General features: G+C 47.5%; 3 protein-coding genes; 2 read left to right on the top strand and 1 right to left on the bottom strand.

Moving 5' to 3' along the window:
• Positions 1–1280: 1280 nt before the first annotated feature.
• On the bottom strand, positions 1281–7154 carry GSTUM_00003289001 (uncharacterized protein; the record flags this gene model as incomplete). XM_002836911.2 has 13 exons in its annotated part: positions 1281–1514; positions 1575–1689; positions 1750–1835; positions 1889–3331; positions 3390–3603; positions 3656–5260; positions 5330–5616; positions 5692–6276; positions 6336–6386; positions 6451–6632; positions 6759–6903; positions 6950–7010; positions 7077–7154. 13 exons carry the CDS (start codon positions 7152–7154, stop codon positions 1363–1365), a joined length of 5004 nt encoding a protein of 1667 aa, XP_002836957.1. The 3' UTR covers positions 1281–1362.
• Positions 7155–7804: 650 nt separating this feature from the next.
• Positions 7805–8892, top strand: GSTUM_00003288001 (uncharacterized protein). XM_002836910.2 has 6 exons: positions 7805–7992; positions 8069–8148; positions 8202–8327; positions 8385–8464; positions 8533–8599; positions 8692–8892. Exons 1-5 carry the CDS (start codon positions 7920–7922, stop codon positions 8591–8593), a joined length of 420 nt encoding a protein of 139 aa, XP_002836956.1. The 5' UTR covers positions 7805–7919; the 3' UTR covers positions 8594–8599; positions 8692–8892.
• Positions 8893–9097: 205 nt separating this feature from the next.
• On the top strand, positions 9098–10807 carry GSTUM_00003287001 (uncharacterized protein). XM_002836909.2 has 2 exons: positions 9098–9662; positions 9728–10807. Exon 2 carries the CDS (start codon positions 10073–10075, stop codon positions 10595–10597), a length of 525 nt encoding a protein of 174 aa, XP_002836955.1. The 5' UTR covers positions 9098–9662; positions 9728–10072; the 3' UTR covers positions 10598–10807.
• Positions 10808–11124: the final 317 nt, after the last annotated feature.

Raw genomic sequence — 11124 nt, 5'->3', positions numbered from 1 at the left:
GATGGTACTCCATGGCTGCCGGCATAGCGACAAATGTTATCCTAGGATACCCGCTAAAACACATACCGTGTTTCTTTCTCCCACTAGCGCAAAAACCTACTGAAAAGCGGAGGCGAGACAAACGACCTCATAAAACCCCTGCTCAAGGACGCCCAAAATTGGATCATGCTGCGCAAGCTGTTGCAGGAGCACATCCAGATCGCGTCGGAATTCCTAAAACTGTATGAGAGTGAGGACTTCTTACGGGAGGAAGTGGGAATCTACGAATATAGGGGCGAGATCCCTAAAATATCCATCCGGGATTCCGGGCTCCCTTTGGAATCGCCAAGGGTTGTAGAGTACTTTGATGTCAATACGCTGCCTAAGCCGAATTCCTGGCTTGCGGGCAAGCAGTTGCGTAAGGCGATCAAGGATTTGAAGAATCGCTCGTCGAGGATCAATGCCTTGGAAGAGGATACCAAGACTATGATCCAATTGGTGGGTTATGTTACTCTATGTTCTGGAGGAGAGCGTACGCGGTTAATCTTGGCTATTGTAGCAATTCAATCTGGCATCGATATACGAAACGCATAGTATGAAGCGGTTGAGCTGGATTACGGTATTTCCGGGCCTCCCCCTCGTTCCTTAATCGAGCTAGGAAAACTAACTTTGGCTAGTTTATATTTCTCCCATTGACCTTCATTGCCGTAAGCCCACCCACTTACTATAATATGATACACCAAACTAACCCCCCCCTCCCCCAAATAGAGTTTACTCGGAATGAACGTAAACCTCTTAGATAACAACCCCAGCTGGTGGTGGTACCTAGTCCTTAGTGGGGCAGCATTGGGCCTTGTGCTCGTAATATGGATAATCGTCAAGAACATCAAAGTTTGTTTTCCCCCTTCCTCTCCCCATGCTATTTGTCTCAAGCGGGGCTAACAAGCGCACAGAAATGGCGGAAAGTGGAGAAGAAGCGAAAGACGGATATAGAAATGGGTGGTATAGCCCCTGATAAGGATAAGTTGCATTAGGAGTCTTCGATATGATGGATAGTCCGACGATGAGAATATGAGATGAAGTGATGCGTGGATGAAAATATGAGTGAATGAATGGGCTGCGTGTGTTGAATTAGACCGAGTGGGATAAGGAATTTCGTAACATTGTACTGTACAATATAGTTACACTTTTTTATAAAGAAAAAAATTTCACGGATCTTAGCATAGTTTTAGTTTGAACTTCAAAATATACAACGGATTGCATCACTCGGTTATAAGATCTTGTAAGAAAGGAGGAATGGGAAAGAGAGAAAAAGATATTCAACCGGGGTATTTACCGCCCGCCAACTATCATACTTCTGCCATACACGCTCTTCCGAAATACCTACAAAACTCCTAACGCACCCCCAATCTCATCCATAACCTTCGCCAACCACCCCAAAACCTCCTGGTCCCCTTGCGCTGCTGCAACGCACTGACTAAGCAGCGGGAACAGCCTGGAGGTGTGCCTCTTTCCGGAGAGGGGTATATGTCCCGCTACTTCTTTATCAGTCGCCCTTCTTCTGGTGGTGGGAGGAGGGAAGGAAGAGGGCTCACAATCAGTAGAAACCGTCTTCACTCTAGACTCTAAATTGACTAGACACTTGAGCACGTATATCATTTCTTTGCGTTGACATACGGGTTGAGGCATACGGCCGCGAAGGGGTTGGTCCTGTTTTTCCATTTTGGTCAGATTTTCTATAAAGGATGCCCAGGGAGGGGGTTTAATTACCGAAATATAACGCTGCAAAACACGTCCAGCCCGCAAAACCAGATAGGGAGCAACGGCTGCCGTGAGGCGTTGGAGTTCTTTTGAATCTATCATCCTTATCAGTGATATCCCTAAAAATGTGGATAGGTTGGGTGAATACCGGAATCATTCGCAGCCGCTAAGGCAAATAATTCGTCAAGGCAGGCGTAGCTCATCCGAGACCTCCTGACCAATTCCAATTCGCTAGTTTTCCCATGTTTGCGTATAGAAAGCGAAGACAAACTTACATCCATCGACGTCGGATGCTCCAGTTCCACAATATCATAAAGGATCGAAGACTTGAATATGCTCTTCACGTACGCCTGCACCACCTCGTCTGGGACAATAGCATGGCCTAGCGGGGGGATTATCAAGCCCCGAAATTCCTCGAAGGATGATATGTCGAAGGTTTCGTCGGATATCAGTGTCGCTTCGTCGATATTCGTAGTATTTGCCGAGACAACACTGCCAATTATCTCGACTATCAGCTTCCATACCTCTTTCTGATGGACTTCGCCAATGTCCAGTTTGCTGATTGCCGGGAGAGCTTTGGTAATTATTGACAGGACTACTTTAGTCGCTGGGATCCATTGCGACGGGCGCTTCGCCGTTGCTGGTAAGGCTGCACCGGTGAAGTCGTACTTTAGCGAAATGGGGAGCTTAAGAGCGGACAGGACGGATGATAGGGAACCCGTTGTGTAGATTTCGCTGTTCTCCACGTGGCGGAAGCTGACGGTTTCTAAAATCTTCATTGATTGGGTTGCTAGTGCAATGTAAGTTGGAATCCGGACTTTTGTGGATTGCGAGGTATGAGGTGGCCGGTAGGCGATCGTACTGAAGTCCGCGACTTGTTTCAATACTAGGGATGGGATGCCGGGGATATCTGTTCGAATCATCTGGGTGACTTCTAAGATGGCCGCCTGTAGCGGGGTCAGGATGTCAATGTCCTGGAAATACGCCGGTGCATCCGGGAAGGTGATGCATTCCCACAACAGGATCAGTGTTTTCTCCACCATATCGGCGTTTACTATCGGTTCGAGTAATCTGTAAAGTGGTTTGAAGGAGTCGACATATGCCAAGAGCGTCTCCTGAATCCCGGCCCGAGAGACCTCGGTGTTTCCTTCCACCAGTTTGACGCCCTGTCCTGACCACATCTTCCACACATCATCCGTTGAAGATTGGTCGAGATTGTCCGGTCTATCAACCTTTTCCAGGACATGTTTTAAAACCATAAATACAGTTGTATTAACCTCAAAACTCCGCCTTTCTAACAGGGCTTCTAGGTAACGGGTAAAGGCATTCCAAGTGCTGCGGAATTCCGACTGTTTAACAAAAACTTCAAAGTAGTTTGAGTATAGTGTGCCAATCCCATTCAGAACCAGATTGATGGTATCGTCCCACTGCTTTCGTTCAGCAGCACGCACTTTTGGAACATCACTCTCCTCATCACTGGGGGCGATATTCATCATTTTGAAAACCACAATTTTTAGGCATGAGGACCACGCTTGCGGGCCAAGCTGGTGTCCATAAGTGTCGAATATCCGGAACAAGGTCTGAACAGAACCTGGGAAATAAATTGACGATAAGCTACAGCTCCCGGCGATCAAAACATATATACTCACCATTCCTCACTTCGGCTCTTTGATCCTTACTGACTCCTGTCAAACGAAGTAAAAGCAGCATCCAAAGGGCAGGGTGGGAATCCACATCTGTCTGCTCCACCATACCTAATAGGTCCGTTTCGCTCTGCGCCTTAGAAGATACAAATTCGCCCGAGAGTGAGGACTCTCCCTTAGTCTGTAGGAAGTCTGAAACATTCCAAAAGAAAGTAATAGTCTACACCAAAATCAGCAAACGAGATATCTATTACCGGTCAAAGAATAAATACCGTCAAAGAGATATTCAGGTCATCTGCCTGCCCACAAAACGCAAACAATGCATCTATTAAAACCAAAACGCAAGGTGTTGGCAAACTCGCCAGGAAATCAGAACAAATTAATTCTAAGGAACTAAATGAGCTCCGGATCAGCTTAGGAGACCTGGTAGACTTCGTGACTTCAGCTGGTGCCTCTGGAATCGTCGCGTCCCGTCGCCAAATCATGGTAGTATCAAATACGCTCATTATGATATCAAACACAATCTCCCATCCCGCTATTAGTGACTGCCCGGAATGCTCTAATATGGCGTTCAATGCTTCCAAACCTGCACGATGTACCTCTAACTCTGTCGCTCTAGTTACCGAGTCTGGAGCCCCAGAGACTTTGCCATCTGTTATCCCCTCCCGTAATGCGGAAAGGATACGTTTTTGAACCTCCGCCACATTTTCCGTGCTCTCCGTTATAATAGCCTTTGCGGCCGAAACCACAACTTCATTCAAAACTTCAGCAGCCTTCATGCGTATTGAGTTCCCCCTATCCCTAGAGCTAGCTATAGTAGCTAAATGGTTCGCAAGCATATCCCACCCAGTGGAATTTGGATTTGGCCCAATCAATCGGCTCATATTTATCTGAGCTAGTTCACCTAGCTTTGCGAGCGCAAATGCGTTATCTCCAATCACTTGTGAAGTTGAAAGACTTGGGACACTGGACGTGTGTTTGTGACTAAAAGTTGGTGACCGAGGAGATCTCTGGGGACTAGTTGACTTATCAATTGATGTCCGACTATTGGTCTCCCCATCCCCATCGGAGAGTTTGCATAATGCCGAGAGCACTGCAGCGAAAGCATTGTCGGGAAAATCCCTTGTTCCTTCAAACATCTTCATTGCAGCGGTTTCAACGGCAGACAATTCGGGCCCAATATTAACTAGGGGATTGCCTGCATCTGCCCCTTTTTGCGAGTCAGATCTTGCCGTAGACGCGTTCAACGAAATTTGTCTTCCTGTCTTCCTAGAAGACGCAAAAAGAACGTAGTCTGCCTGCTGAAGCGTTTCCAAAACTATGGTCCATGACTTTTCCAATGTTGGGCCTAAGGCAATCCCGAGATTGAGCAGGGCCCTGAGACAGAGCAAATTGCGGCTATTAAGGGATGGAGGGTGGTGCTCAGTTCCACCAGTAGTTAGGCGCTCGGAACTATTTAAGCTATCCACACTCAAAAGGCCTTTTGCGTTTGAGAACAGACTCTGGTTGTCAGACGCCATAGGAGAAGCTGAGATGTTCGCTGATAAGACATTTGACGGAACCGCAGCCTTCCCAAGAGTCGTCAAAAATGCATCTCTAGGGGTTGTGAGACGTAATAGCCCAGCGACGTGTGTGAACTTTTGGAATGATCTCACAAGGCCATGGTAGAATTCATTATCAAGTGTAGCATAGAGAAATGTCGAGCAGGCTGCCAGGACAGCGGGCCAACACGACTCCATTATTGCTGCGGATATAACGATCTCGTTGTAAAGAGGATGGCCTTCCATGCTCAGCGGATTGACAGGTATTCGGTGTTGCTTCATGGTTGATTTTCTGCGAAGACTGCCCTTAGTGGGTGATGGGGTCCGCACTGGTGACTCCGATCTTGCGGTAGGGCCAGATTCACTATCGCTCCCTAATACACTATTCATCCGCACTATTCCCACGGGCGCTACTCGGGCCGGTGTTCTTCGCTTCGCTCCCTTTGTGGCGTCACCAGTCATCGATAACGGAAGGATAAATTTTGCCAACCCCTCACAAAAACTGTTTATACAGGTGAGTGTCAGACAATATATGTACGATTCAGGCATTGCTGGGGGCTCGCTCTTGTCTAGTTGGTCAATACACGGTACCCTCACCAAGCTCCACTGGGTACTGAGCCCAACCACGTTTACCTCACTCAATCCTACAGCTCCACCAATAATTCCGGCAACACCCCCGGCTTCCAATGCGGCTTGTTCGCCTGAGGAATCATTTGGCGCGGCCTGGCTCACAGGTGCAGAGGATTGCGTGCCTAGTCCTATGACACTGGGCTTTTCGGTGGCTAATCTTGTGAGAGCACCCATCAAATCCTTCATTATGGGCTTTTTTCCTTCCTTAGCGTCATATCCTGCGAAAATCTTGCGGATAAGGCCTGGTTCCGCGCAAATTCCTCGAAATACCTCCATACACAATGCTCTCTTCCATGAAGCTGATGCTTCTGGATCAAGTGTGTGGGTCAAAATGCTCAGCGCAACCTCACATTCTTCTGATAGAATTGAAAGGTGACGTCGGAGCAGTATGTATAACACACGTGTTATACGTACTGTGGTTGGAAAATTGAGCCGGTCAGAAAGTGATCGCATTATCAATGGAGCTACTCTGGTCTTTAAGACATAGGCTTGCTCAGGGTGAGTAAGAAATATGTCAGGGTGATTTGTCAAAACAGACTCTATTAGCTCGAGCCCAAACGGCTGTGGCAAGACTGAAAACCGAAGGAATTGTGGCCTTTGTCCTTCGGTAAGAAGACAAATATCAAAAAACACTCGGTAAGCATCGAGTGCCGCAGCTCGGAGTGGTATAGTTCCGGATTCCGAAGGGCCTTCGCCCACTGTAGGGACCTCCAGCGCTCTCTCTGTGGCTGTTAGTTTGCACCGACTAATTCGGCAATTCGAAGGTGAGCTGTTTCCATACCATCTTCGGTTACTACTTTGTCAAAGATTGAAATAACAATTTGACTCAAGGCTAGAATAATGCCAACTTAGTCGAATACCGAGAACGCGAAACCAGAGAAACCAGAATAACGTACTTGCGGCAGCAGTATTGTTCACTACGCCCATTTTACTACCTTGTAACATTGAGCATATTAGTAGGGCCTCGCCCAACAGGTTTCCTTTCAAATCCTCGGCATAATTCTGTAGAAGCGGAGGTAGCGCTTGCAGTATCTTAAGCTGGATTTCAACTCCTATACTCAGATTAGTCAGGATATCTCTCAATGTTGGGTACAGACACTAAATTCATCACAAACCTAAATTAGCGGCTTCCCTGAAGGCTTCCAGGACCTCCTTTAACTTGGTCTTCTAGAAGTCAGCTAAATCGAAGTTCAAGATTCCCCACTGCCGACAAACCTTTGCCAGCCCCTGCGAGACAATCAACCGTTGCAAACAAACCACGCCGATAGTGCTAAATTTCGCATTCCGGGTGCTGCAGGCGATGAGAAACGGGTGTATGAACTGCGGTCTCCCCGAAAGCTCTGAAGTAGCTCATTAGCTCTTAAGACCGCGAATTCCCGGGAATAAGTAGCGTACCAATAACGACATCCGTAGCTGACCCTATCGACTTTAGATCTGCGAGAGATTTTTCGGCCGCCTAAAGGGGAACGCCTTAGTATTGCCATGGCAGGTGCGGCGATTGCCCTAGGCTGGAGAAACTGACATGTCTAAGATCCGAGTTCTTCCGCTTCGCTTCTTGAACCAGGTTGGTGAGCTCATTCGTGAGGAATTGGGCGGTCATCCTCAAGCCGGGGGTAGAGGGGGGGTTCGAAACTGAAGCTACCGGTACTGTCGACTCTTAAGAATTGATAGGAAGTCGCAATCTAGGGGACCAAGACGATTAAGTAATTCTGAAATGGCAAAGGGGGTATAAAGCATTGGGTCGGGTACTCAATACTCTTCTGGAGGTTTTAGTGAATCTTCACAGTCATCAGCACCCTACCTGGTTCGTTACGTAGCTGTCAGGGTGTTTCGGGAGAGCCGCTTACAAGTAGAACTGCAGGGAGGGATCCGGCTCAAGCCATTCAATTTCCTTTTCGGTCTGGTGGACCTCAAAGATGTCTTGGCACAGAGCTAAGGTGGCTCCCCGAGGTTCTTTCTCAAGAACAATTCTTCAAAGGACCAATTTAATTTGTTACAAGAGTGCAGTATTCCCGTGTTATTAGAGAGAACAGGATCGATTTAGATGAAATTTCTGCTATTATATCTGTTAACCGACGGACAGGGACCTCGGCTGAAAATTAATCCTGAGAATGAGGGAGGATTAGTAATGGGAGGATGTGGCTGTGCCTTATGGGCTAGCCACAGTATCATGCTACCAAAGCCACTGGACAACTCTAGGCCGGTTTAAAATCTCGCCTACCTATCTTCCCCTCGTGTCTCCACCGACAAACCCCACCTTATTCCTGACTTTGGACAACACCAGGCAATTTGCCATTTGCTTTTCAAGGGAACTCATCCTAACGAAAAACCGCCTCCCGAAACTTTACCAACTCTTTTAGTTAAGATGGTCGCTAAAGTTCCTAGGAACTTTCGCTTGCTCGAAGAGCTAGAGAAGGGCGAGAAAGGGTTGGGTGCTGGTCAGCTTGCTCTCACTGTTCCCCCCCCACCCCTAAAGTCGATATAAGACTGACATTGTGTTTCTTTAATGTTAAGATGGTTGCTCTTATGGTCTACAGGATGGAGACGACGTGATGATGTCTAACTGGAATGCTACCATTCTGGGACCTCCCCACGTGAGGTTCCTCGGCGCGCGTCATCAACAGCAAGCTTACTCAAAAATTCACAGAGCACCCACGAGAACCGCATTTACAGTTTGAAAATACACTGTGGAGATTCCTACCCAGACGAACCCCCGGTGGTCCACTTTATATCTAAAATCAATCTTCCCGGTGTTGATCCTAATAATGGCAAGGTTGGTATTAACCTGAGTGGCAACGAGATTTCATTACTAACTCATGCTCTCGAACAGGTCGACCTACTCAAACTGGGTCGTGTGAGCCAATGGAACAGGGATAACACTATGGAGAAAATCCTTGTGGCTTTGAGGGAGTAAGCTTTTCTTGAATGTAGATGGAATGGATTGGTTTCTGTGCTTACGGGGGTTTTGTAACTTCTAGACACATGGCCAGCCCGAATAACAGAAAGGTCCATCAGCCCCCCGAAGGTACTACCTTTTAATTTTCGGTAAGCGATACAACAACCCAATGGCTAGTGATTTTTTGCGGAGTGGTTCAGGTTTTTCTCAGGTTTTACACATCAATAACTCGACCTGATAGCGTATTTTCATTTTACTATCATACTATTATGGATGCATGAGCTTCCTAGGGGTTTCTCGGTTCTGTGTTTGGCAATTCAAGTAGTTACATGGCTTCTGCCATATAGGCTTGCCGTGCTCTCTCGATCTCATATCGGTGTCTGTTTCAGAGACAAGATGCCAACACGGCAAATACTTGTACTATGTAGGTACAGACCGGTCGTGATTGGACCAACTTTAAGGGAGGTCTTGTGATTAGGATCCAAGGTAGCGGGGAGCAATGATAATGGATCCTCTTTGTTCCTTTTTTTAGCAATCATAAATTATTGCTTATCGTGATGACTCATGAATTTTGTAAGACGGTATGATGAGATAAGCACTTGGCAGCAACTTCACGCCATCTTTATTCCATTATTCCAAAACGACACCTTGACTAACACTTCAACGCGAAAGCCTATGAGAGCCCCAAATATTCTCAGCGCCCCCGCTTCCAACCAGGGTTGCTCATCTCGATACCTCGACTGCCAACAAGCGCCGGCAGGGACAAATTTCATCGGTTTCGAGGCCTGATTCCTTGAAAACACGGCTTGAGATCAGCTTACATAACAGCCTATTCACTATGCCATCAACGCCCCGACAGAAAAACTCGGGCAAAAATGCTAGCGGTAAGAAGCTCGTCCAGACCAAGTTAAATTTTTACGTTAAAGGCCCTGCCCCACCGTCGTCATCGTTATCCTCGGGCCCACAAAATCGGCGCGCAGACTCCACGCCCGGGACATTCGGGAGGAGGTACATCAGAGAGGATTCGACGGAGCACAAGGAATTTGGAACTTCGGATCTAGAATCTCAGTCTCAAGGAACTGGCTCTCAAGAAATGGATATTGAATCAGAATCCCAATCTGGAGAATTTCATTCGCAGCAATCGCTCGGGAAATTGAAGCCGCAAAATGCGAGGTATAATCAGAAGAGGGTGGAGGTTGCGCAGGAGACGACGTGTGTGTCAATTTGTATTACCTTTGCGAATGCTAGCTTACTGACAAAGGGTGGGGGGTGTATAGGGACTTCATACCTAGTATACTTGCTAAATTTCCTGCGGCGCAGCAAAAGTCGTCATTATATTTGGGAGGGGAACTTTCTCTTGCGGGAATAGTTTGTTCGGGGTTTATGTTACCGGACCTCGACCCGGAAGCTGGAAGAAGAGGTTGCCGGATCAAAGTCATCGATGGGGACACTTTCGACACAGCGATAACGATGGGTAGGAACGTAGTCGTTCTAAACATGGCAAATGCGCAAGTTGCCGGAGGAGGGTGGAAAAGGGGTGCAATGGCACAGGAGGAGGAATTATGCTACCGGCATTTCCCTCCATCATACAAGCTTTATTCCCACCACTGCAACTATAGCTGATGATTTGCTACAGCTCAACCCTTAGCTTCAAACTCCATCGCGCCTTCTACCCCCTCTCAGACACCGCAGGGATCTACACGCCAGCAGTTGTAGTCTTCCGCACTTCCCATTCAGACGGCCATAAACTCTACCCACCTAGCATCAAGTACAAAATCCTCTCTGTAATCTCCGTAGCCGCGATTCGTGACCCTCCTCTCACAAACGGTGCGCCGCCGGACTACAGTCGTCCCACAGACCGAAATCTCATGCTCGAGAAGATCCGCTTGATATTGCGCATCGCTGCCATGAACGGGCATAGCAAGGTTGTGCTCGGTGCGTTGGGATGCGGGGCTTTCCACAACCCACCTGAGAAGGTCGTGGAATGCTTTCTTAGGGTCTTCAGGGAACCAGAGTTTGCAGGAGGCTGGTGGAGGGAAATAGTATTTGCGGTGCTGGATACAGAGAAGGACGAGGAGAATAAGGGACCAAATGGGAATGGAAATTTCGGAATATTTTTCAGGGGGTTGCACGGGGTTGTTGTTTAGCGCAAGATTTGCTCCTTCCTCGTTGGTTTGGCTTTGAGCGATTGTTGGGGGCGCGCTGGTATGCCGGTATGCCCTTATGGGAGTAATGGGACCGGATATTCTGTTTGCACCTAATTTACATGGGCCATGGTTTTTCTTTATTTTCTTCCTTTTTTTCTCCGCCCTTATCTGTTGGGGTATAACTTTAGGAAATTTGTGACATGTCTAGCTCGATGCCAGATGGTGTATGATAGAAAATACCTCAGTCATTTGTGATCATCCCTCGAAAATTTCGGTGGAGGTGGTGGTAAAGGATACTATGGCGAGTGAAACTTAAAATTAATAGTCTCTAGCCGGATTATCTAGCGTCATGGGTTAGCACTCGCGAGCGGAACAGTACTGTCCATACATCCGCAAGGATCTACTTTGTGCCAAAGGGAGGCAGAAAGACTTGGAGGAGGAGTAGGGCTGTTTGCAGCGTGAAGTCAGATAATGTTAGCTGATTCTGCTTACCACTTCCGATATTTGTTACCGACTTGACCATGAAC

The sequence above is a fragment of the Tuber melanosporum genome, assembly GCF_000151645.1.
Source record: "Tuber melanosporum whole genome shotgun sequence assembly, scaffold_166, strain Mel28".
Classification (NCBI taxonomy): Eukaryota; Fungi; Ascomycota; class Pezizomycetes; order Pezizales; family Tuberaceae; genus Tuber; species Tuber melanosporum.
This window is presented reverse-complemented; position numbering and strand designations above follow the sequence as displayed.

What these genes read in the sequence shown, in the direction of transcription:
- GSTUM_00003288001 (XM_002836910.2), top strand. Translation starts at nt 7,920, where the DNA reads ATGGTCGCTAAAGTTCCTAGGAACTTTCGCTTGCTCGAAGAGCTAGAG. An exon ending in CGAGAAAGGGTTGGGTGCTG is followed by an intron (nt 7,993 to 8,068) that starts GTCAGCTTGCTC and finishes TTTAATGTTAAG; the next exon opens with ATGGTTGCTCTTATGGTCTA. An exon ending in TTGATCCTAATAATGGCAAG is followed by an intron (nt 8,328 to 8,384) that starts GTTGGTATTAAC and finishes GCTCTCGAACAG; the next exon opens with GTCGACCTACTCAAACTGGG.
- GSTUM_00003287001 (XM_002836909.2), top strand. Translation starts at nt 10,073, where the DNA reads ATGATTTGCTACAGCTCAACCCTTAGCTTCAAACTCCATCGCGCCTTC.